Raw genomic sequence first — 27385 nt, 5'->3', positions numbered from 1 at the left:
CGTCCTTGTAGAACATCTTTGATTTTCAGACATCGCTGTGCTTTTCAAGTATTTAAGTCAATAGATTATTACAATAGTGTTGTGCTGGGTACCTAGTATTTTCTTAGTAATTACTAGATTTAGGTTATACTTGATGTAAAGGATGAGCAGGGAAAACGGAAACTGTTTCACCTTTTATTAGAATAGGGCACCAAGGCATGGCAGTAGCCACAGGAAGTCTGCTTTCCTTTTAACATTGATGAAGTTTGAGGAACCCTTTCATCCCTCAGTTAACTCCTATTTCCAAGTGTCTCTGTGCCTATCTTGCTCTACTCTGCTACCAATGTTTTTTGCCCTAGGACTGATTCAGGACATCTCTGTGGCTGTAAAAGTAGAAGAAGTCAGGGAGACTAAGGCCTAAGATCATTTCTTCCTCATTTATCTCATCTTGTATAGGGCTGGTTACTCCAGCCTATTCTTAGCAACCCTCCCCATACTTTGCTCAGCACCCCCTAGCCCTCCACCCACAGAAGCCAAGGTTGAGTGCGTCATACCAGAATTTCCAAGGATTTGTTGAGGCAAAAGGCAGGGGCCACCTCTCCCGCTAGTAGCTAGTTCGAAGTCACTGGTGCTGGTGCAGTAGGCAGTAGTAGAGAGCTGGCCTGAACTGGTGTGATTTATGGATATGACCTTTTTAAAGAGAGTGTGATGCATTTCATATTTGTCTTTTCCCTCTCTGGCTTATTAATGATGTATTATAGATTAGGTCACCTTATCTCTGTTTCCTCTCAGTATATCTGTGTTATATCCTAAAGATATCCTCACAAGTCTTAATTCTACCAATGGTAGGGTATTCAGAAGCAAACAAATGATGCTAACTGGATTTGTACCAGGCTGTGATCATTACAACAACATGAATCTCACTGATTTTGATGCCATGCACTGACAGGTCAAGAGAAACAAACATGGGCATTGTGCTGGGTTAGGCTATCTGTAACCCCTTCAGTTAGGGATGTTCCTAAGGAACTCACAGATAAAACAATTGCTGGGTCTCTGGAACATTTTTATAGTAGAGGCTAGGAAGGGGATGGAGTAGGATTGCCCAATCCAACAATGGCTTGATTTCTGCCACTTGACTTCTTTTGAATTCCTTTATCACTCTTCTAGTGATCATTGACATAGGTTCCTGTACTTGCTATTGTCAGAAGAAGCAAGTTTCAGTTTTGGAATGTACCCTGCACCCTTAGTTCTTCTTTGACTATTGTAAGCCATTTTTCTTTGTCTCCTTTCTGGCTCCCTGCCACCCCCCACCCTTTCTGCTTCTTTTTTCTTCTATTCTCTAAAGACCTTTTCTTTTCATTTGCTGCATTAACGCAGGTAGCAAGGCACAGTGGTTAGAAGGATAGGTTCTAGAGTCAGAAGACACTGTTCAGATCCCCACTCTGCTGCTTAACCATCTGTATAGCCTTGAGTGAGTTACTCTTTCTCTGCAGGCCTTAGTTCTCTAATCTGTAAAGTGAGGATAGTAACAGTGTCTACTTTTAGTGGTATTCTGAGGATTAAATGAAATTATTCATGAGATGCTCACAAAAGAGTGCCAGACACTCAATGAATGTTAACCCTGATTATTAATTTTAATATTACTATTAATATTAAAAATAATGTTATGGCTTAAACTATTACCTCAGTGTAATTGATGACCAGATATTTACCTCCTGTGAAATCTGTCCCAGATTTTAACCTACATTTGCAGCTGCTGTTCGATCATTTCCACTACAGTTTCAACTGGCACTTCAAATGTCACATGGCCAAAGCTAGATTCATTATCTTTTACCAAAATTATTTCATTTTATTTTCCCCCACGTTTCTTTTAATAGCATCATGATATAATTGTCTTAGTCTCTTAATTTAGGATTACTCTTAGATGCCTTCCTCAGCCTAAGTAGATAATCATGAATGTACATGGATTTAGTACAAATATATTCATGTTTATAATTTTAAACAGTCAAGAATAAGGAATTGGTTAAATAAACTATCTTACATTTATATAAAGGAGTTCTTGATAACTATTAAAATTACATGGAATGTTCAATAACCTGAAAAGAGATACTGCTGGCAAGTTGAGTTATGTACAGTATGATTGAATTTGGATTTTTAGAAGTGCATGGATACAGAAAAAATTTTAGATAGGCACTGAAAAAACTTTGTTATGGCCTTTCTGGCTTGTAGGATTATGAGTGATTTTAATATTTTACTTTTTTCCCTCACAAGTTTTCTAAAATCATCTGTAAATTGCTTTCATATAAAGAAAAAATCCCTCAAATTTAGAAAAAGATGGGATAGGTCATGTCTAAGAGTCTCGTAAATACATCGCCCAATAACAGTGCTAGATATGTAATAGGCACTCAGTAAATATATGTTGAGTGACATAATGTTATCTTTCTATCCAATTTTAGAAATCAATTTTAACAGTTCAGAGTGCGTAATGCCTCAAGGGTTCAGTTTGTAGAATTCTTTGAAAAGTATTCTTTTTTGTTGCAAGGAACTTTCTCAATATACACAAAATAAACCAGACTGGGTGTTGTGGATATTTTCTAATAGTGCATAACTTCTTATTTCAGAGGATCATGTGTCCGAAAGGGGAGTGTTTGGAACTGATTCTTCAGAAAACATTTTTACCTCAGCAAAAGTTACTCATAAAAATGAAGCAAATAACTGCCATCTTAGAAATAAAACCATCTTTCTTCGTACTTCATCACAGTGTTTGGAAGAACAGGTAATGCCAACATAGTACATTTATAGAAACAATCTGAGAAGAAAAGAATTCTTCATGAATCAAAAAAAAAAAAAAAAAAAAAAGAGAGAGACCCTACTAAACACTAGATAGTTGTTAGATCTGGTAACTCCTAATTCTAGAAGGAGTACCATTGGGGCACTTTATTGAAGGTCATCATTACATGTATTTCATGATTTTGACAGCTATTGTTTATGATGATAATTGGTTATCCCCAAGTTTTATTAAAAAGTTCTTAAGGATCTGCCATCTATAAATTATTGAAATTATTTCTTTTAGCTTATCTTCTTCTATTTGGGACAAAAGAGTTCCTTTCTATAATTACCTGTGTAAAATGGGGCTTTCTTTCACCTCTCCTAGATTCACCTCTTTCAAACTCAAGGTGGAATCAGTTATTTTGTTTTTCTCTAAGATTTGGTCAGTAAATGTTAGATACTCTTTTTCTAATCTTGAAGACTTTATAGACTCTTCACATTCTCCTCAGCTATGGTTTTTAATTATCAAGGAATTATAGTGGAAACTGTTCTGCTTTTTAAGCCATTTAAGTTTCTAATATCTGCTTCGTCATGTCTTCCTTGCAATATCGTAGACAGAATTGTATATTGTGTTCTTTTTTTTTTTTTTTTTTACAAGGGAACAAAAATATCTGTGTTAGAAATATGTTTATATACAGCAGATGCCTATAATTCTTTATTTCCAGAACTTGCTTCCAGGAGATAATTGTGGGATATGAACTTTTTTCACTTTTTACTGGCAATGACTGACCATTGGGATTATATTATATAGACAGTCTTTAACCAGCATGTGAGAAAAAAAGAATGGTTGAATGACATTGTGTTCTAGTAACTTGAAAATGTTGTGTTAGCATTCTCTGATTTGTTCATCAGAGGTTCATTGGGATGGGATAGGAGTGGGAAGTATTCCTGTTTTACTCATGAGAAGACTGAGGTTAAGTAGTCTATTGTAGCTTACACTGTGGATGAGTCTATAGGACAGAAGTAGAATCAGAGCTCCTGAAACCTATTCCCTGACCTCTGCTATGGCTTACTGAATTTGGTCTGTTATGCTTAGCTAATTAACAAACAGGAAGGGGAGTTTTGTCATCTGAAGGGCTACAAGATCAGCTTCTTTATTTTCGGTTGTTTCATTTTTCCATCAATGTGTGACAGATGAAGGCCAAAAAGTATTTTTTCAGATAGTAATGGATGAAGGCCAAAAAGTTGGCAGTTCTTTTCAAGGTGATCTGAATTGGGCAGAAAAGGTGAAGGTAAGGCATGATTCAATTTTCTTGGCAAAAACCAAAAACATAACAAACAAACTAAAAACACAGGACTCATCTACTGTCCCTTAGACAAAGTTGGAGAAATCAGCAGATTTTGTCCTTGCAAGTTTTGTTTTGTTTTGTTTTTATTCATTGGTGTTTGAATATCTTAAACTATTCTTGGTCAGCTGGGTTCTGAATCTTTTTTCCTTAGAGCTTAATAAATGAAAGGGGTGCTTTGATATAGCAACATGACTCTAGTCCCCCTTAGCACACACCACTAAGTAAATAACAATATAATATGAGAGAATTTCAAAATTCAGTAGTGAAACTATTATATGGAAGATAAATTTTTGCCTTCTCTTGGATGCCAGATAATAACTGCAGGTATGTACTTAAAAGCAATGGAAGTACCATTTAAAATTCCTATGTAATAGCTATAGTCTCACAGGTAGAGCTGAGGGAAGAAAGACCCAGCCTGTCTTTTGAATTACAATTATGAAATGTAAATTTGTAATTTTATGGTATTTTGTTATGCACATGTTTAGGTCATGAGCATAAAAGGCATTGCCACCTTATTCCTTCACTAGGTCTCATTCGTGCCAGTGGTGAGATCATTTTCTTATTTACACTCTTAGATATTCACTTGAGATGAATTAGTTCCTGTCTAAATCTTACCATTTTGTTAATCTAAAATGTCTCATTGTCAGCTTGCAGTGGAAAGCAGTATTCCATGTGGAATAGTTTTTCATTGAAATGCTGCTATTGTGTCTGTAAAGGTCATTTGCCCTACTTTTTGCCTTTGAAGTAATTTTCAGTTTTATTTGCTCAAAAGAGAAAACACTTGAGTTTTTGCCCTGCTCACCTCTCTTGTGATTTTGTTTTGAATGGACTTTTCTCTCCTGTTTTCTTTAGTTTCTTCTCTCTTGCTCTTCAGAGTGCTGTAAGAAAGCCTGCTGTTACGATAGTAGCCAGAGCCACCACCACCATTTGCTTGAGAGGCAAAAGCAATAAAATGAAAACAAAACCCAGAAACACTGTTTTTGACTGTCATGGTGGTGGTATATATTCTGGGATAGAATCTGGAACAAAGTCCCTTTTAAAAAAGTCTCAGACTACTTTTTTCCCATTCAGTGCAGAGGTCTGACTACGGTGCCTACAAAATCCAGGCCAGCTTTCAACTTTACTACTTCTTTCAGATGTCTCTTGGGAAAGCACAGTGAACACAAAAGCCTTGAGCTGGGACTCAAGAGTTAACGAGAAAAGTGGATTCAGCTGCTCAGTTAGGTGTTGTGGAAGTGGATTCATTGACTTTTCATTGCAGTTTTTCTTTAGGTCTGTTCTGCTTAAAAATGATGTTAATTCTTTTTTTTCTAGGTAGACAATTTCCTAGATTTAGAAGATTTGGACACGGATGAAGAGACTAAACCCCAAATGAGTGAGGGTATGCTTTCTATTTCCTTTCTATACGACCTCTTTCTAGAAACTACAAATAAGGCTTTAGACAGCTTTCCTGTTTTTGGCAATTCTTACCTCCACCTCTCCTAAGATAGGAAAAACTAAAGTTGTGAGCTATTTTTTTCAATAACAAAAATTTCAGCTGAAAGGTCAAAGCTTTTTGAAGATTGTGAAATCTTTGGTCTTAAATGAAATAAAGGTGTGCCCTTGCACTAACAATTCATCACAGGATTGATTCTTAGGTAATTGTCTCAAGTGGAGCCATTGTAAGTCAACTCTTTATTTCTTAGAAGTACAGTCTTGTAATCTGAGATTATTTTTGAGGGACACATGAAATACCTATTGATCATAAAAATCATAAAAATATCAGAATTGATCACAAAAATAAGGCTGTCTTGCCTGATATAAAGGTTACTGAGGTTGAACCAAGTTTCAGTGGACTTGAGTGAACTAATGTCAAGACCTTCCCACATGTAGAATAACATGCCAAGCCTAGACAGAAAATCTACGCAGGCTTCAGTGAGCTAGTCGAAAGAAAATAAAAGAAAATCCATTTTTTTTGCTTTTAAAAATATTTATTATGTAAATTAAACCCTTAATACTAAAGATATATTGTAAATGTTTCTTCTGAGGCATTTTTCCCCATGGGCTGGATTGAAAAAGACTTCATGCTAGTCTGTTGATGTTTATTTAGAGGAAAACTTTTTTCTTTCTAGTTAACATTTCTGGATAGGCATAGATATTCTTTGTTTCTCAAAGGACATTTGAAATATGTTCAAAATCAGGAGGTTTTTTTTTTTTTTTTTTTTTTTTTTAAACACTCATTCCTGATTTAATATGCCAGGATATATCAAAGTCAATGCCTAATTTTACAGAAGGAGCAGTTTCCATGGAGGTTTGGTTGTCGATGTTTAACTATTGTTTACTGTCTTTAGGTAGTCATAAACATGATTTATGGTCATTAGTGTTGGAAGGATGGCTTATTCATAATCAGACAGAAGTTCAAGTGACTGGGTAAAGTTGGTTTGGGGATGGTGACTATCTATACACTGGTTGTATAAACCTCTACTCTAGCTTCTTCAGCTGCTTGAATTTGAGAGGCTTTGGTAATTGGAAGCAATGAACATTTTTATTCTGCTTTCAAACATCACGCTACTCCATGAAGGGATTGCTTCTCAAACACACTATTAACCAGTAGATGTTGCAGATTCTTTAATTTCTTACTCGGTTTGAGTGAAATCAGAGGTCTAGAGAGATCACATCTTCTAGGGAGAGGTTCTCTAACTTTAATACGCTGAGTGGCTCTGAATTTCTATAAGAGCAGCATAGGGACTCCAGTTGGATTAGAAGGGAGAGCTAAGGACTTGTCAGGAAGCTACATTTGTAGAGGAAGCACACTGTTTTGGGTTTTGGGTGATTTGGGAGAGGGAACCTTGTTAAAAATGCAGATTTCTGGATTTCCCTCCCAATAGAGAATCTAATTCAGAAGGTCTTTGGTGGCATCTGGTGATCTGCATTTTAACCAACACCCCAGATTGCCAGTTAATATTCTATATTATTAATATAATTAACATTTTATATTATAATATAATAATATTAATATAATTATATATACTGGTATATATATACTGGTATATATACTGGTGTGTATATAATTAATATAATAATATTAATATTATAATATAATATTATTAATGAATATTATAATATAATAATATTATATAATATATAATATACAATATTGATATTATATTAATATTAATTAATATTGATATCAATACACTATTAATAATCAACATTAATATCGACATAATATTAATATTAATTAATATTGATATAATATTAATAAATTACATTGCATATAATAATATATACTAATATAATAAGTTCTAGGGTACATGTGCACAACGTGCAGGTTTGTTACATATGTATACATGTGCCATGTTGGTGTGCAGCACCCATTAACTCGTCATTTACATTAGGTATATCTCCTAATGCTATCCCTCCCCCCACCCCCTCCCCACAATAGGACCCTGTGTGTGATGTTCCCCTTCCTGTGTCCAAGTGATCTCATTGTTCATTTCTCACCTATGAGTGAGAATATGTGGTGTTTGGTTTTCTGTCCTTGTGATAGTTTGCTGAGAACGATGGTTTCCAGCTTCATCCACATCCCTACAAAGGACATGAACTCATCCTTTTTTATGGCTGCATAGTATTCCATGGTGTATATGTGCCACATTTTCTTAATCCAGTCTATCATTGATGGACATTTGGGTTGGTTCCAAGTATTTGCTATTGTGAATAGTGCTGCAGTAAACATATGTGTGCATGTGTCCTTATAGCAGCATGATTTATAATCCTTTGGGTATATACTCAGTAATGGGATGGCTGAGTCAAATGGTATTTCTAGTTCTAGATCCTTGAGGAATCGCCACATGTGTCTGTTGGCTGCATAAATGTCTTCTTTTGAGAAGTGTCTGTTCATATCCTTCACCCACTTTTTGATAGGGTTGTTTTTTTCTTGTAAATTTGTTTAAGTTCTTTGTAGTTTCTGGATATTAGCCCTTTGTCAGATGGATAGATTGTAAAAATTTTCTCCCATTCTATACGTTGCTTGTGCACTCTGATGGTAGTTTATTTTGCTGTGCAGAAGCTCTTTAGTTTAATTAGACCTCATTTGTCTATTTTGGCTTTTGTTGCCATTGCTTTTGGTGTTTTAGTCACGAAGTCTTTGCCCATGCCTATGTCCTGAATGGTGTTGTGTAGGTTTTCTTCTAGGGCTTTTATGGTTTTAGGTCTAACATTTAAGTCTAATCCATCTTGAATTAATTTGTGTATAAAGTGTAAGGAAGCAATTCAGTTTCAGCTTTCTACATATGGCTAGCCAGTTTTGCCAGCACCATTTATTAAATAGGGAAGCCTTTCCCCATTTCTTGTTTTTGTCAGGTTTGTCAAAGATCAGAAATTTGTAGATGTGTAGCACTATTTCTGAAGGCTCTGTTCTGTTCTATTGGTCTATATCTCTGTTTTGGTACCAGTACCATGCTGCTTTGGTTACTGTAGCCTTGTAGTATAGTTTGAAGTCAGGTAGCATGATGCCTCCAGCTTTGTTCTTCTGGCTTAGGATTGTCCTGGCAATGTGGGCTCTTTTTCGTTCCATATGAACTTTAAAGTAGTTTTTTCCAATTCTGTGAAGAAAGTCATTGGTAGCTTAATGGGGATGGCATTGAATCTATAAATAACCTTGGGCAGTATGGCCATTTTCACAATATTGATTCTTCCTATCCATGAGCACGGAATCTTCTTCCATTTGTTTGTGTTCTCTTTTATTTCACTCAGCAGTGGTTTGTAGTTCTCCTTGAAGACGTGCTTCACATCCCTTGTAAGTTGGATTCCTAGGTATTTTATTCTCTTTGAAGCAATTGTGAATGGGAGTTCATTGATGATTTGGCTCTCTGTTTGTCTGTTGTTGGTGTATAAGAATGCTTGTGATTTTTGCACATTGATTTTGTATCCTGAAACTTTGCAGAAGTTGCTTATCAGCTTAAGGAGATTTTGGGCTGAGACGATGGGGTTTTCTGAATATATAATCATGTCATCTGCAAACAGGGACAATTTGACCTCCTCTTTTCCTAATTGAATACCCTTTGTTTCTTTCTCCTGCCTGATTGCCCTGGCCAGAACTTCCAACACTGTGTTGAATAGGAGTGGTGAGAGAGGGCATCCCTGTCTTGTGCCAGTTGTCAATGGGTGTGCTTCCAGTTTTTGCCCATTCAGTATGATATTCGTTGTGGATTTGTCATAAATAGCTCTTATTATTTTGAGATACATCCCATCAATACCTTACTTATTGAGAGTTTTTAGCATGAAGGGCTGTTGAATTTTGTCAAAGGCCTTTTCTGCATCTATTGAGATAATCATGTGGTTTTTGTCTTTGGTTCTGTTTATATGCTGGATTATGTTTATTGATTTGCGTATGTTGAACCAGCCTTGCATCCCAGGGATGAAGCTCACTTGATCATGGTGGATAAGCTTTTTGATGTGCTCCTGGATTCGGTTTGCCAGTATTTTATTGAGGATTTTTGCATCGATGTTCATCAGGGATATTGGTCTAAAATTCTCTTTTTTTCTTGTATGTCTGCCAGGCTTTGGTATCAGGATGATGTTGGCCTCGTAAAATGAGTTAGGGAGGATTCCCTCTTTTTCTATTGATTGGAATAGTTTCGAAAGGAATGGTACCAACTCCTCCTTGTTCCTCTGCTAGAATTCGGCTGTGAATCTGTCTGGTCCTGGACTTCTTTAGGTGATAGGCTATTAATTATTGCCTCAATTTCCGAGCCTGCTATTGGTCTATTCAGGGATTCCACTTCTTCCTGGTTTAGTCTTGGGAGAGTGTAAGTGTCCAGGAAATTATCCATTTCTTCTAAGTTTTATAATTTATTTGCATAGAGGTGTTTATAGCATTCTCTGATAGTAGTTTGTATTTCTGTGGGATCAGTGATGATATCCCCTTTTTCATTTTTTATTGCATCTGTTTGATTCTTCTCTCTTTTCTTCTTTATTAGTCTTGCTAGCGGTCTATCAATTTTGTTGATCTTTTCAAAAAACCAGCTCCTGGATTCATTGATTTTTTGGAGGGTTTTTTGTGTCTCTCTCTTCTTCAGTTCTGCTCTGATCTTAGTTATTTCTTGCCTTCTGCCAGCTTTTGAATGTGTTTGCTCTTGCTTCTCTAGTTCTTTTAATTGTGATATTAGGGTGTCAATTTTAGATCTTTCCTGCTTTCTCTTGTGGGTATTTAGTGCTATAAATTCCCCCCATACATTGCTTTAAATGTGTCCCAGAGATTCTGGTATGTTGTATCTTTGTTCTCATTGGTTTCGAAGAACATCTTTATTTCTGCCTTCATTTCATTATGTACCCAGTAGTCATTCAGGAGCAGGTTGTTCAGTTTCCATGTAGTTGAGCAGCTTTGATTGAGTTTCTTAGTCCTGAGTTCTAGTTTGATTGCACTGTGGTCTGAGAGACCGTTTGTTATAATTTCTGTTCTTTTACATTTGCTGAGGAGTGCTTTACTTCCAACTATGTAGTCAATTTTGGAATAAGTGTGATGTGGTGCTGAGAAGAATGTATATTCTGTTGATTTGGGGTGGAGAGTTATGTAGATGTCTATTAGGTCCGCTTGGTGCAGAGTTGAGTTCAATTCCTGAATTCCTATATTATATATAATAATATAATAATAATAATAATAATACATAATAATAAAATATAATAATTTTATAATAATATAATATTAATAATATAGAACATAATTATGTATTATATGATGTGTTAATATATTATATGTTTATATATAATATATATATTATCTATTATATAATAGATAACATATAAACATATATAATCTATATTATATATAATATAAAATATATATTAATATAATTAATTTGAGGATAACATGTGGATACAAATGGTTCTAGTCTGCATGTAATACATATGCAATATAAAATAAATTTCATAAGAGGGCACAAAAGTACATGTTTTGGGTGCTTTTGTGAATGGTTTAAATTTTTCACTTCTTGCCAATATGAGAAGTCTGTATATAGACATAAACCAACATGGCCAACAGATCTGATTTTTCTTATGTCAATCTTTGTTTTTTGAGACGGAGTCTCACTCTGTCGCCCAGGCTGGAGCGCAATGGCACGATCTCAGCTCACTGCAACCTCTGCCTCTCAGGTTCAAGCAATTCTCCTGCCTCAGCCTCCCAAGTAGCTGAGATTACAGGTGCATGCCGCCACGCCCGGCTAATTTTTTTGTATTTTAGTAGGGACATGATTTCACTGCGTTGCCCAGGCCGGTCTTGAACTCCTGGGCTCAGGCAATCCACCTGCCTCGGCCTCCCCGAGTGCTAGGATTACAGGCGTGAGTCCCCGTGCCCAGCCCGTCAATCTTTTAAATTAGCCTTTTTACCTTCTCCAGTATTTTCACATTGCTTTCTTTAAATATTTTTTTCAAGTTACATTTTTCAATTAGCAGATTTATTTTAAAATATTGATAAAAACATCTTACTAAATGATTTTTCCAGAAATCAGATAACAGCCTTCTTATATTTGTGTATAAAAGATTACTGAGGCTGAACCAAGACTTGAATGAACTAGTCAAGACCTTCCCACACATAGAATGATGTGCGAAGCCTATGCTGAAAATCAAACTAGGCTTCAGCAATCTATTCTGATTACTGAAAAGGCCACCAGGGCTTTACAATTTTCATAATGCACAATCTGGGTCATTTAAAGGAAAAAGAAATTAAATAGTTTGTGCCAAGGTGAATTTTATTTTGGGCCTAATTTGTATTACACTTCAGGAATGTGAGCAGAAGGCAAATATTTATATCAGATGGGAAATGTGACATTTTAAATAGTCAAGTTGCTTGTATAATTTTGGCAGCTGGGAGGTTTACTGATTAGATTCTGTTGTTATTGTTTAAGCAACAGATTTGCCTGGGGCAACAAGGAAGTTGTTTGCATATTGTTTTTCTACCACTGACTTTATTTGTTCACCCCATTCACTCTCATAAATATTCTCCAAGATTTAGGAGCATGATTCTTTTCTGATATTTGTTTTATCATTTGGCAGCCCAGGTGGAAAGATTGAAGATGGTTTTTCAGTGGAGCCAGTTCTGTTAAGCAATGGTATTAAGCAGTTTTCTGAGGTTAGCGTCTGCCACAGAGTTTTGTGCACTGTGTTTATTTGATATCAAGTTAACCTATTTTTCCTTTTTTGAATTTGAGGTAAGGTAGTTAACCTGGTGACTGTCAGGCCTCAGACAAACTGGCCCAGACTTTTACCCAGCACGATTATTGTTTGGATCAGTTATTAGTTATTGTGCTGAGACCATTAGAATAGGAAGATTTTCTGTTCATCTTTATTTTTATGCTTCCTCAGTGGGCCCAGTCCAAGTAGCTCAAGAGACTTTTTTTTTTTTTTTTTTTTTTTTTTTTTAATCTACTTCTGAGATTCATGCTGTCTTACACACATCTCTTGGCCAGTGGGTGTACTTATGCTGTGACTGATTGTATTGCTTGAGAATGGGCACTGATTCCTGCTCAAAGGTTGGCAGCCTTGTTTGATTTTTATTTTCAGGTTCTCCAGTGCTGTACTTCTGCCTTAGTCCATTTACGTTGCTGTAAAAGAATACCTGAGGCTGGGTAAAGAAAAGAGATTTATTTGGCTCGTGCTTCTTCAGGCTGTGCAAGAAGCATGGAGCCAGCATGTGCTTCTGGGGAAGCCAAAGGGTAGTCACATGTGCAGAAACTGCATGACGAGAGAGGAACTGAGAGAGGGAAAGAGGTGCCGGGCTCTTTTCAGCAGTCAGTTCTCTTGGAAACTAAGAGTGAGAACTCAGCGAAAACTCACTCACTCAGGAGAGAATGGCACCAAGCCATTCCTGAGGGATCTACTCTCAAACCAAGCACCTCCCTCCAGTCCCTACCCTCCAACATTGGGGATCAAATTTCAACATGAGACTTGCTAAGGCCAAACAAACCATATCCTAACCATAGCAATGTCCAGTCATTTTTAGTCCATTAATGGGATTAATTGCCATTAATGAGCAAGTGCATACAAATGATGACATTGGTTACCTCTTTTTTTTTTTTTTTTTTAAAAAGAGGTATTTCTTAATTTGCAACTTTAAGCAGCTTTAGGCTACCCCTGAATGACTAGGGACTCTTATTCAACAAATATTTAAGAACTGTGGCTGAAATCTTGGTTTCTCATCCTTCTCCAATGCCTTTAAATAGTTGATTTTTGTAATTTATCTAGCTTTTCTAGTTGTTGATGGTGGGAGGGTTGGACTGACATTAGCTAGACCAGCAGACTCCTGAGGATGTGGTCTGGGAATCCCTCAGAATGTGTGTTGATGTTTGCACTGAAGTTGGAAAAGCAATGATGGGTGAAGATGCTGGCACCTTAGTCTGAATCAAGTTTGTGGCACCAAGTTATACTAGCAGTTTTCATCTTCACTGTCATAAATTTATAATCAAAAACAAATGCCAGTTTTCATTGAAAATTTCTTGATGTAGTAAAAATTATTAATTTTATTAAATCTTGATTCTTAAGTATACCTCTTTTTAATGATTTTTGTGCCAAAATAGTAAGTGTTCATACGGCACTTCTGTTATATACCGAAATACAGTGGTTGTGGAAAAACATTTGGGTGATTGAGTGGTGTGCTGAACTAGTTTATTTTTCTCTTTCATGAATCACCATTTTTATTTGAAAGAATGACTGACAAACTATATTTCTCAAAAATGAATAAAGTGAGCCTGTCTCTTCAAGGCTAATAACTAATGGTATTCGTTGCCAATGATAAAATTGGCAATGCATCAAGTGAAAATTAGATTTTTAGAGAACTTGTATCTAGTACTGTGAGCTTGACAGCTTCTCAATATTTAAAGGCTTCTCTGGCAAAATTGGTGATATTAACTAATGTGATTTTTATACTGTATAATGAAATATGTCAAAATTTGGAAGATCTACATAACGCAGTGAACCAGTATTTTCCAAATGACCAATTAATAATGTTTACAAAATTATACATAGGAGAAAGATCCATTCAGTGTGCAAGATAGACCAATGGATTTTAATGTAGCAGTACAAAAAGTTCACTGACATGTTTTCAGAATGCTCATTGAAAATAACTTTTGAAAAACTTTATCATTTTTCAGATGGTGGTGTAGTATCAAAGAAAAATATCCACAACTATATAAAAAGACTATTAAAATACTCCTCCCCTTTCCAACTGCCTATCTGTGTGAGTCTGGATTTTCTTTACTTCAATGAAAAAACAGCATATTTCAAAAATTGAATGCAGAAACAAATAGGGAATCCAACTTTCTTCTGTTCAGCTAGATATTATAACAGATTTGAAAAAATGTAAAATAATGCTTCTCAATATTTTCTGTTTTTAGAAAATAGACTTTTAATAAAAATACTTATTTTAATACATAACTTGATTATTTGTAATGATTCTAATATACAAATATTAGAACACTTGTCAGTTTTAATTTCTAATATGGTGAGTGTTGATAGACATAACCCATATAAACAAAAGCTCTTTGGGATCTTCAATAATTTTTAAGAATAAGAACTACTGAACGAGACTATCATAGCTGGAAGCTCTATTTAGAAGTGGCCTGGATGGCTAAAGTATTTTTTATCTATATCCTTTTTGTATTAGGATGCCCAAACTTTCAGGAAATTTTGACCGTTTTATGTGGTAACAAATGAACACATTGGTTAATTTTATAAATATGCCAGGCAGATTAAATATTATTGTATGTAAAATTTCAGATGTCAAGTAGATTGCTCACTTTGTAACACTGATTACATGGCTGTAGTCTTTGACTTTCTGATCATTGACAAAATACAGAGACAAATGGCATGAATAGCTACTTTTTAAATAGTAGAATTTCTAAACATATGGTTGAGAAAGAAGAGATTAAAATACTTCAACCAGTCTTGCCGTCCAACCTCAAGATTCATTTTTGAAAGTGTCCCTGACTCTATAATGCCAATTTCATTAAGATGAAAACAAAGCCAAAGGCATTTCATTAAGATGAAAACAAAGCCTTTGGTTGTTTCAGAAACAACTAATATGATCAGATTAAGTCTCTTAAAGCATTTCTGTTTTAGAAGGTTATACAGAGAACTTCAGAAATTTCATTTCCTACCATGAGTGAATACAGTATTTTTTTCTCCCAAGAGAATATAAATATATATATATAACCCACCCACGATTGTAAAATGGCTAAATGATTGCAGTAGTTTTCTTTATAACATGCCTTGCCAGGCTCTTCTCATTCATATTGTTTTTGCCCTTTTATAAATCTGTCATCTTTAGAGTTAGAGCCATTCAATTTTTTCTTGATTATTCTTTGATTGATTTTATATATGAAAGTCTTATTCCTGTAACGTTTAGTTTTTGAGGGTAAGGGTTATACTCATTTTACATCATCCACAACATCTTATTGGCAGGCAGACTCTTGATACTTGCTGTTCTTTTTAAAAGTTGAGGTGTACAAAATTCATTTTCTATCTCCAAGTATTTGTTGAGAATTCACTATGTATGAGGTGCTATGTTAGGCATTAATAGATATGCATTGGTGCATTTTGCTTTTACTCTGAAGAAACAAATGACAAGAATTTAAGACATGGAGAATACTGAGTCTTGTTATTTTGAAAGAATTGTTTGCATGGCAGTAGAATTATTATGAAAGAAACCATTTTTGTTGAAAATCCTACTTTCTTGGCAAATAGGTTAGAGAAGTGAAGTTTCAGTAAAGAAATTGCAGTTATCCTCCTCGCTTCACAATACCGTCAGCCAGAACAATGATTTTAAATAGCCCTGAAAGCAGAATTGATTTTGATTTCACATTTAAACTGATGTTTGCTCTGTCAGCCAGTGGGTCAGGTTTTCATGTTGAGAGGCCCAAGCCTTTCTCTTGTTGCTTTCCTTGTTGGTGGGTCCCTCACCAGATTGGTACCAGTCCTGGGCTATTACACGAGGACGTTCAGTGAGGGTTTGGCTTTGAACTCATAAATAGGTGCATTAGAAAAGCAGTCTTCCCACCAACCTCATTGAATTTTAAAATGTTGTTTCTCTGGGTATGAAATGTTTGGGAAATGTACTTAATGTTGCCTAACCATACTAATGTGTTATAGTAATGACAATTCTTGGTTCTGAGTTTGAGTGTTTAATTTGATCCAGTAAAATAAAATATGTAATGAAAATGCTTATTTAAAAGAAGTTCGTAATGTGGCATTGTAGGATAAGAGCATGGGCTCTGTAGATAGACTGCCCAGCTCTGCCCTTTTTAGCTGTGGGATCTTGAGTGAGGCTACTGTCAGTGTTTAGAGCTCATTGCCTGTAAAACAGGAAATAATAGAGCTTTGGGAGTATTAGCTGAGCTAAAGCATACAAAATGATGAGTATGTAAGTGTTGGCTATTATTATTGTTTTTGTTTCTGCTAATTAATGAAATCATAGTCTAAAATTTCAATAATTAGCCATAGCAGAATTACCTTCTTTGCCATTTCCCCTCCACAATTCTATTTCCAGACTGTTTTCTCTATTGCTGGAGTCATAAGAATTTTGTAATTATATTTTTTTGTGTGTGAAGGGGATATCTATAGTGTTGAGAGATTCATTTCAAATAAGTTTCAGTTTTTGAACAGCAATACCTGCTCAATTATCTCCCTATGCATGCTGCATTTGCAGCAGTCAAGTCATGCCTGTTATTAATTAATCACTTCCATTGAGAACTTAATTGGTGCCTTAATTAGGAACATCCTTGAGAAGTGGGCAGCATCATCCAGAGTCGGCTCCAAGTTATTGGCTAGTTCTAGCAAGACCTTCTGGTCCTATGAAAACAGACTGAGGAGGAAACCTGTTGTGCTTCTATTTGTTTTTTTGTCCTCCTTGAAGAAAGCTGTGAAAGATCATCAGTTGTCTGTGATGCATCCATGTACTGTCACACATGCAAAAATCAGGAGACATATCCGCTTATAATGGGTCAATCAGAACTCCAAGATTGGTTATTGAATTCTTGAGATTGTGCTTAACAAGCAGGAAACACATTGCTGCTGTTCTTTGCAAGTGTTGAAAATTAGACCATGCATTCTGAATATGACAGAGTATTTCATTTTTCTGCTGAAAGTTAAAGTACTTTCCTTCTGGCATTACTGTTTTTTGATATATATATTTGAAATATTGCCATATTGTTACAGGATGAAATCAGCACTCCATTTTCTTTCTCTTTATCTCTCCAGGAAAATATGGGAAAATGAAGCAAAAGTAACATCTTACCACCTTATTTTCATATAAAAGTAGAAATTGAGTTGAGAGGAAAAGGGACAGTCAGGTTACTCCAAAAACAGTACTCCTCCAGACATTTTGGGGGGACTCGTAAGTTTGCAATGATAAAATAAAAGTAAATGCACTAATGGCTTCTATTATGAGGAAAGGGCAAACCCTTGAGTCCAGTTCCCAAAGGGGGACAGGCGTTGTGAAATGGACCTACTTTACATGAGCATATTTGCTTCATTTTCTTTGACTTCTGGGCATTTAAACGATTTAGGTAAATTGTGAACTTGGCAAAAGGCTCAATTGAAATGTTTTGTATCCAACAGATTTGCTGCTTCTTCCAGGAGAAGTGGAGCAAGCTGCAAGCACCAGCATTCCTCTCTGTATCCCTTCTGTGGCCCAGCCTCCTACCTGTGAAGTGAAGCCAAAGCCCGCTGTAAAAAGAATGGACAAACAGACGGAAGAGGTACTCTACAGGGAATTCAGTCATTCTCTACACTGCCTTGATTTTGTAATTCATCCCTTCAAAGAAATGCTGTATACTTTTGTATTTTTCTAAGATTTGGGAAAATATAAAATTCAGGTTGCTTAATTGGTCCCTCTCACAGCCATCTATCTCAAATGCATACATTTCTTTTTAAACACATAGCACAATTATGTTTTTATGTGGAAACCATTTTTGTTTTACAGTGTATGCTATGCTACAGATCTGTGCTACCCAAGGACTACACAATAGAAAGGATGGACAGTTTTCTTGCCCTTTTTAGTCTGAACAGGCTGTTTTTATTATTATTGATAAGGTTCTATAAACTTTTGAATTAGTTAAGGAAAGGCCAGGCTTCTATAACAGAGAATCCCAATAATAATTCAATGGCTGAAAAGCGATAGATGTTTATTTCTCTTCTTTAACAGCCTATATAGAGCCCTTAAAATGAGCAGGTGGCTCCTTTTTGGGGGGGTCATCAGGGACCCAGGTTCCTTCTTTCCGGATGTCCATTATATTTTAGGACATCGTCCTCACCTGCGTATTCCAGGTCAGGTCATCATCATACCCGGAGGGCAGAACAGAGGAGCCTGGGGACAGCTTGTTTCCCCAAGGCTTAGGACTCAAGGTCCTTAATTCCTGCTCACATTCCATTGGTGACCACTTAGTCACATGTTCCTACTAGCCACAGGGGAGGCTGAGAAATGTCACCTAGCTATGAAAATGGAATCTATGGCACATCTTTCGCAAATGTGCAACTTGTAAGTCATCTTTTGCTATCATTTTGCAGCTCTTCTACATATGCTTAATAAACTTGTATCAATAGAGGCTGTTGCTAGCGCTGGTAGTGACCTTTCTCACCCTCCTTACTGGAACACAAAGCAGGATCAGGCACAAGAAGTTGTTAAGGGCTCTTTATTATTGCTTTCTAATAAAATCCTTAGGGTCTTTTTGGATTATTTAATCATGAGGTACTAGTCTTGTTACTAGAAGATATTCTGTTATAGAATTAGCCATTCAGTCAGAAATAATTCACACATTTCGCTTTTAAATTACCACTTTCTAATAAGTACTTTTGTTCACTGACATCATGAAAGTGTATCCAGGATGCATGCAGGCTTATAATAAACTCCCAAATTGATTACCAGCTAAACTGTTAGGGACAGTCACTTTTTAATATACTTTTTGAATTATAGATTGCTCTCTCTGAGTTGTAAAAAGCTAAAATTATAAGGCTTTTTCTAGAAGGAATCAGTTAAGATTTGTTCATGCTGTTGACTTCACTTGTGGCCATACAAGTTATTGGACCAGCCAGTAGACATGGCACCTAGTACTTTTATAGAAATACAATTTTATTTCAGTACAATTAGAGAATATATATAATCTAGTACAATTATTGAAATTGTTACAAAGTGATTTTAGTTAATGGGTTAAAAAAACTGAATGATTAAACATTACTTCTATTTTCTTTAATTTGCCTATGTGGTACTATGAATGAAAACAGAATCTATCAAATAGCAGTATAATTCAAGTTGAGACCCCATATATGATGGTGTGTTTAAGAGGAATATAAATTTCTTACCAGAAATGTGGACATTTAAAAATGTTGGAATCTAAATGATACAAGCCACAGATGAACAACTTTTGCTGTTTTTTGAATATCTGAAGTAATATCTTGGTTGGGAATTTTTATTTCTAATTACCATTTTTTAGAGTAACTTTTCACAACCATCTAGAATCACAGTAAAGGTTGAACATTCCTAATGAGAAAATCTGAAATGCTCTAAAATTTGAAACTTTTGAGTGCTGACCTGATGCTCAAAGGCAATGGAGCATTTTGGATTTCAGATTTTGGGATTAGGGATGCTCAACTGGTATATGTTCTGTAAATATTCTAAAATATGAAACCCAAAATACTTCATCCCAAGCATTTTGGATGAGAGATACTCAACCTGTACTGTACCAACTCTGCTTTGGTTTGATAACATTCATCTTATTTTAAGGCACCCAGAGCTAGTAAAAGAACATAATCATTAATTTATAGCAAATGGGTCCTGAGGGGCTTACTGAAAGACCATTTTGGAATTAGAGATGATAGTTTCTTTCTGTGATTTCAGTCTGAAAAGCTGAAAATATATTCTGCATGTCCTTCCTAACTTTCTCTTAATCGCCTATTAAGAATCCATCAACTTTCTGATATGAATTGGACCAACTCAATGTTTTACCTAATTTAGTTTTTTTATTTTTAAATTAACATATAATAATTGTATATATTTATCGGGTATAGTGTGATATTTTAGTACATATATATGTGTATGATCAAATCAGGGTAATTAGTATATCCATCACTTCAAACATTTAACATTTTTTTGGTTCAGATTTTTTCCCTAATTTTACCACTGGTTCTACACACATGCATAATTGTGTATAGAATTATGTGTATAGAATTATCTTGCCTTAGTTACTCTATTTTGATGAACTTTGGAAGTTTGAAGCTGCTCTACAGAACAAAGAGAGTTGTTATTAGGAGGATAAAAAATTGTGATACCCACCCCCTCCCCCTGAAAACTGTAGAAGAGGTCATAGAAGAAACTTGTGTGGTATTTTAGTAGGAGCTCTCCTGTTTGTCCAGTTCATAATGGTACTCTAAAAATTTTCTCCTATAAAGACAGTTTATTTACCATATTACTTTGTATGGTAGCCTACAGCTAAATGCTGCCATTATTGATTTAAGCATTAGTTCTATTTTCTTTAATTTGCCTGTGTGGTACTATGAATGAAAACAATCTCTCCATCAGCAGTGCCTCTATTAGAATAAGTCACATGAGCAATTTTAAGGGGACTGAAAGTTTTCCAATACTCCACAAATTTTATTCCGTGAGAGGCTACAAAAAGGTTTCAATTAGATTTGAAATTAGACACCTGAAATCCACATATTTCTTTCAGCTCCTTAGGCAAAAATAATAAGTTAATAACTTAATTCATAGTTGTTTTTTGTTTGGCAACAGGGGACTTAGTGCTCCATTACACAAAGTCTTCACTGAAGTAAATCATAATTTCAGTTTGTAATCTAAAAACCTTGGCTTTGAACCCTAACACGAACTGAATTTGAAAGAAGAGAATTTCCAAAGTATGCCACAACAGCCAATAACTGAAATATATACATAGAAATGCAATCTTTCTGTATTTGAAAAGCTGTCCCATCCTGGCTAACACGGTGAAACCCCGTCTCTACTAAAAGAAATACAAAAAAATTAGCCAGGTGTGGTGGTGGGCACCTGTAGTCCCACCTACTCAGGAGGCTGAGGCAGGAGAATGGCGTGAACCTGGAAGGTAGAGCTTGCAGTGAGCCGAGATCGCGCCACTGCACTCCAGCCTGGGCAGCAGAGCAAGACTCCATCTCAAGAAAACAAACAAACAAACAAACAAAGCTATCATTTAGAAGATCACAGTGATACCTTGTGAATTGCAGTGTGCACCTACCTGGGCTCACTTTGAATTACTTATGTGTCTCCTGTTTTGGAAGACTAAATTCACTCATGCATGTTATCATAAGCTTACGTAATTAACATGCAAAGTCAGAACTAGTGCCGAGCTCAGTGCATATAGTAGACATACAGTAAACATATATTAAATGAACAAATAAATAAACAAACCTCACCACTAAATGGGAGTGATTTTCTGGTATACAGTAATAACATGGTTGGGGTCATTCTCTCTTTTCTATTTGTTCATTCCCATCAACATGTAAACAGGTTTAAGTCTTTCCTATCCTTAACAAAATTAAACAGAATAAGGAAAACAAGCTTCCCTTCATCTTGGACACCTCTTTGGCTACTGTCTGTTCCTTTTTCTCTCTTTTCATCCAGAATTGAAAAGCTATTAGACTCTTCAGTATACTGTAAAATATCCTTGGCTCCAGTCACCTGCCTGGATGTTTTCAGAATGAAGGCACCAATTGCTTCATTTCAATTGATTGCCAAATCATAAAGTGGACACTTTCCAGTCTTCCTTTTAATGGATCTCTCTACCATGTTTGACACCATTGACCTTCCTCTGGCACTCTTGCTTCATTGGTTCTCACTTCACTTTTCTTCTGTGATTCTTTACGTATTTCTCAAATTGTATTTTCCCTGACTCCTTTGGGTTTTCTCTCCATCCATCACTTATGAGTTGGTGTGCCTTAGGATTCGGTGCTTAACATACAGTTCTTCACAGCCTACATACTTGAATCCGTCTTCATCTTCAAATTGGCATCTCTAGCTTCAGATCTTTTTTTTTTTTTCAGTTTCAAGTTTGTATATTCAATTCATCTGGATTCCTTCAGGTACATTCAAATTAAACTGTGCTTTACCTGCTTCCCTTTCTGCATTCTTCCTTTTCTTACATTTCCATATTCAGTCACTTATCGAGTGCTGCCAATTTCACTTTCTACGGATTTTTCAAGTCTCTGCTACCAGTCCCCTCTTCTCCTGATGTCTTATTGAACTGCTCTAGCAGGTTCTTGAGTACTCTTCTGGCTCCAGGCTTATCCCACTCAAATCTACCTTCTGTTTAACCTTCATAGTGATCTGTCTCATATGATTTCCAACAGGGCAGGGCATTTTTTTTTTTTTTTTTTTACTCCAGTACCTGTCTCATTGTAGGTGCTTAATAAAAATTAAATGGATGAAGGAATTTATCTGAAATGCATAGATGACCAAGTGTCTTCCCTGCCTTCAAAAAATTCTTCAGAGACTTTTCATCATCTCTAGGATGATTTGGCACCATATTTGTTTCTTGCCACTCTCCAACTTACACTTTGTGCTCTGACAATGCTGACCCACTTTCAGATTCACAAATGTGAAATTCTGCATCTTATTTCCATGGTCTGCTCATGGAAACTCCGCCTGTCAGCAAAGCTCTTCTCTGTCAACTTGTAAACTAATGTTTACCCTTTAAGAGTCGGCTTAGATATCACCTCTTCCAAGAAGCCTTCTCTGATTCCTTCTCAATCCCCTCCAACTTAGTCTGGGTCAGGTATTCCTTCTGTGTTCCCATCACCCTGTTCTTACCACATTTTACTCTAATGGTTTATGAGTTCATCTCATTTGTTTGTGATTTCACATAGGTCTTCATCTTTGTATCCCCAGCACTTAACACAGTGACTAGAATTTAATAGGAATGTAGAGTTTGTGGAAAGAATGTACAATATCTGAATGATTGCAGGAAGCTATTCCTCTGACATTTCGACTCAGGGATGTACTGGCCACATTACAGTGTATCCCGAAAATGGTTCAGAGTGTCCTGAATGTCATGTTTTGGCATTGCAAATGTGACATTATTACTCTTCTTTATTTCTTGCTTTAATATCTCAGTATCTAACTGATTGCCTAGAAAATCTAACAATAGCTGCTGTTAATAACCCTTAATTTCTTAGTGAAGAAATTTATATTTTAAGTATATTTTTATACATTGAAGGATATTATAAATGAATAATCTTTATGTTGACATTATCTTTACTGACTTGCTGAAAACTTTATTCCATGTTATTGTTATGGTTAGTACCAAGTGACTGATGAAGAAAATCATCATCCATAACAGAGAACAATGTAAATATATTTAAAAAAAACTTAAAGGAAAATAAGATGTTTCCATTTAAGAATACATTTCTATATCTCTAGTACCATAAGTCTGGATATTATAGCCACAGGGTAGTTTGAGACCTCAGGGAAGGGAGAATCTTAAGAAGGCAATGGGTTGGGCCGTATCTAGAACTAACTTGGCCATGGGAACCCTGATCAAAGTTTAGAAGTAAGTCCAAAATACAGGACTTACTTTATCTGGGTTGCTAGGATGAGGTAGGTAATAAGTGAAGTGATGTGTGGGGAGGCCAGTAGGATTTTCTGGAGAGTGGCAAAACTCAATCAAGAGTAAGAGGCCAGGTGCGGTGCTCATGCCTATAATCCCAGCACTGCGGGAGGCTGCAGTGGGTGGATCACTTGAGGCCAGGAGTTTGAAACCTGCCTGGCCAACGTGGTGAAACCCTGTGTCTACTAAAAATACAAAACTTAGCCAGGCCTGGTGGTATGCGCCAGTTGTCCCAGTAACTCAGGAGGCTGAGGCAGGAGAATTGCTTGAACCTGAGAGCTGAAGGTTGCAGAGAGCTGAGATCGTGCCACTGCACTCCAGCCCGGGTGACAGAGGGAGTCTCTGTCTCAAAAAAAAAAAAAAAAAAAAAAAAAAAAAAAATTGAAGAGTAAATGAAGCTTCTGCACTTTCCTCTCTGTGCTTCTGTTTCCCTTTTTTGCATTCCTGTATTGGAGAGCACAGCACGTGATACTGAAATCATTCCTACATTTCCGTCTCTCCTTGAAGTTATGAAACCATGTAGACACAGATTTTGCTATAATCACTTTATGTTCTCAGAATCTGCTATATAATAGATGTTTATTATATAAAGAGGTAAGGGGAAGGAGGTGGGAATTGAGGTTATTTGTGTTCTGTAGAGGGAGTTGGGGGCATGGTATGGTGTCACTGAGATTTTAACAGGGCAAAAGGATTTGTCTAATTTGAAATTGTATTCCTACCCCCTAAGTGAGAGGTGGGTGAAGACAAAGTGACTGCATCTAGTGGGGATGGCTAGTAAGGTGTAGGCAAGTTTTAGAGGTTTCAAGGTAGAATTTAAAGACCTAGTACAGGGGACATACGCAGGTATAGGCAGCTTGAAGCTTAATAGACATGTGATGAAAGGCCTTTACCCAGGCATGAAAAGGCAGCGAAATTCCCATCAGACTGAATATATTGGTGGAAACAGGTTCTCCTCCTTATGCTTTGCCAGGATCAGCTAGAATCGGCTCCAGATGGGGTTGTGGCCAACCAAGCCTGCAGGCCTCAGTACTTAAACTGCTGAGTAGAGCTGGAGATAGCAAGAACACTTAACATTCAGGAAATGAACATCTTGTGTCATTGTGTGTGTGTGTTTCTGCATTTGAGCCATCTAAGCAAGACTGTCCCACTGTCACTTTGGCTGTGATGATGATAAATTTGATCTCAGAAAGTGATCAAAATGGACTGATCAGCCTTGCGGGCTGATTTGTTTTTTGTATACAGCTGGGTTTTAAAAGCTAGTCATGGTATTACACGTAGCCTTGGGTACGGTTTTCTAATGGTAGGCTGTGAGAATTGATCATCTTATTTAGAAAAGGTCTTCTCTCCAAAGAGCTATGACTTGGCTTAGTGAAAACTTCAAGGTTAATTCTTGCTGGTGTTTCTGTTGAGCACCTGAGGCTTTATTTGAAGCAGATTACCCTGGATTCAAATATTGCTTCTCTCCCTTACTAACTCTGTATTTTGGGCAAGTTACTTAACCTTTCAGAGCTTTATAAAGTAGGGGTAACAGTACTACCGGTAGGGTTGTTTGAATATCACTGCTGATGCCACGTGGTTCCTAGTATCAGGGCTGGCACATGGTGGAAACTCACCATGGAAACTCAGTGGCAGTTTTGTCAGGAAAGCACTAAGGTCCTTTCTAATAAAGAGGAAATGAGCACATCTCCAGAAGTTGTTCTCCTGCTGATTTTACTAAGAAAGGATGATAAATGGCTGAGCGTTTGCTATTAGCACTGCACACCTAACTTCAAAACATAACTTGTGGAACAGGTAGGAGATAACTACTCATTATTTTTTCTTTCACCTTTAGTAACAGCAGATAGTTTCTGAGCTACATGCTACATTTTTACTAACATTGCATAAGCCACTCAATGAGATCATCTTCCATGCAAGAATATTTAAAGCTGATTATAGCTTTGGGACATTTTTTCATTCTTGCATAAACCATAGTTTTCAATTATTTCAGCATCACTATACATATTGTAGAGCTAAATAGAAGCACTGGATGATTTCATTGTCTCACACACCATTTGTTTTTGGAGAGGCTTTTTAGGGCGTGATACAAGAGATTTAAGGCATACTCTTGGTTTATTGGAAAATATGCTTTTTTATCTGCCTTCCTTTAGGAAGTCTTTAAAACTCACAAATTATGAATAGATTCAAAATTATTACGTTTCTTTGTAACTACTTTACTTACAGATAAACTAATATTTTTAAATTCTTGGCAGGAAAAAAGAGATCCTGGACTTTTAAATTTAAACTATGTTTCAAGTTTTACTGTTATTAGCCAAGAGTTATAGGTATTATCTGAAGAAGTATATTCAATGTAGTGTACTTTTATCTTTAAAAAATTATGTTTTATTAATATAGATCTTTTTTGGCAAATGGTGAAAATCTATTTAAGGTTGATAAAAAATCTTAGTGTGTATTTTTCTCACATTTTAATATAACTGTTGGTTTTTCTGTATGCTTTTCTAGTCCTGACACTACAAGTGGTAAAATGTATAATGAGTATATGCAAGGGAGACTTTCTGATTCTTGCCTTGGGCAGCATTAGTTAATGATATTCTTTCAGATACAGCGTGGTATAAATGGGGCATATTAAGAGGCTTAAATTAGGTCAAACTGAATAATTGAATTTATTCCTTTACTTAAAAACAGCTTAATCAGCTGAGAGTGCTGAAGTCTGAAAAAAGGTTTAATTAAATATTACTAGGGAGTTAATTTTCTCAACTTTATCTTCATTTACAATGATTGTGTGTGTTTTTTCCTCCTTTGTTACCTTTTATAGATACTTGGAGATGAAGTTCAACCCTTCTCACTTGATGAAGAATTTGACTATGACAATGTGACACTAACCTCCAAGTTTAGTCCTGCAGAGATAGAGACCATCAAAGAGTTATGCAAGCAGAAGAGAAAGGACAACAGCCCAGACTTAGAGGAACCCTGTGACTGATTCACAGGCATTTTTTTGTGTGTATGTGCTTATTTTAATTTTGTTCGTATTCAAGAAACATGAGAATAAAAGATAAACCTACTATAATTCCCTTTGTGGAAATTTACATATGTGCACTCATTTATCAGAGTTACCTATTATTAGGGATATAGAGCAATAAGGCCAAGGAGATTGCAGCCCTTACAGAATTCTCTCTTGCCATGTTGTTGCTGCATCTTGTGGCTGGTTGGAGGAGATGGGAGTGGGAAATGGGAACAGGAAGCAGCATCTATGGAAGGATCCATTTTGATGAAAGCATTGCACTAGGTGATGTGGGGTGCTGTACCAAAGGTCAGAAACATGATCCTACTTCCTTGAGAGTAAAGGACAATTGCACATGAAAACACATTGTAGCACATTAGAGAAAAATTGCTAATATGAAGTAGGTCTGGGTCCTAGGTAGGTCCAGAGATAGTGCTATCAATGTGAGTGTTGTTGAGAGATTTGGCTTCTGGAATTGATTGGGAAAGGCTTTACTGAAAGAAGGCATTGAGAATTGATGATATGTCATACATTAAATTATTGCATTTCTTTATTACCATTAAACCATGTGTGACAATGGTTACAAAATACAAGGATATTGGGAGAACCTGTCCCCAGTATTTCAACATAGGTTCTTTCTATTTTCCCTGTGTCAGCTGGCTGAGAAACAAAAAGAAAGAGTACAGAGAGAGGAA

At 36.1% G+C, this 27385-nt stretch overlaps 1 protein-coding gene across 6 annotated transcripts in view; it reads left to right on the top strand.

Moving 5' to 3' along the window:
• IFTAP (intraflagellar transport associated protein) overlaps positions 1–26775 on the top strand; it is a 60995-nt gene extending 34220 nt beyond the window's left edge. For 3 of the 6 annotated variants that reach the window (XM_023185550.1, XM_023185551.1, XM_023185552.1), the window contains exons 3-6: positions 2601–2755; positions 5412–5478; positions 17685–17824; positions 26505–26775. In XM_023185550.1, coding sequence (XP_023041318.1) covers positions 2601–2755; positions 5412–5478; positions 17685–17824; positions 26505–26669 — 527 coding nt within the window. In that variant the 3' untranslated portion in view covers positions 26670–26775. The remainder of the gene's footprint in view (positions 1–2600; positions 2756–5411; positions 5479–17684; positions 17825–26504) is intronic. The other 3 variants (XM_023185554.1, XM_023185553.1, XM_023185555.1) reach the window with 1 other exon arrangement.
• Positions 26776–27385: the final 610 nt, after the last annotated feature.

This window comes from Piliocolobus tephrosceles, chromosome 13 (genome assembly GCF_002776525.5).
Source record: "Piliocolobus tephrosceles isolate RC106 chromosome 13, ASM277652v3, whole genome shotgun sequence".
Lineage (NCBI taxonomy): Eukaryota > Metazoa > Chordata > Mammalia > Primates > Cercopithecidae > Piliocolobus > Piliocolobus tephrosceles.
The sequence above is the reverse complement of the archived record's forward strand: the minus strand, read 5'-3'. Positions and strand labels throughout refer to the sequence as shown.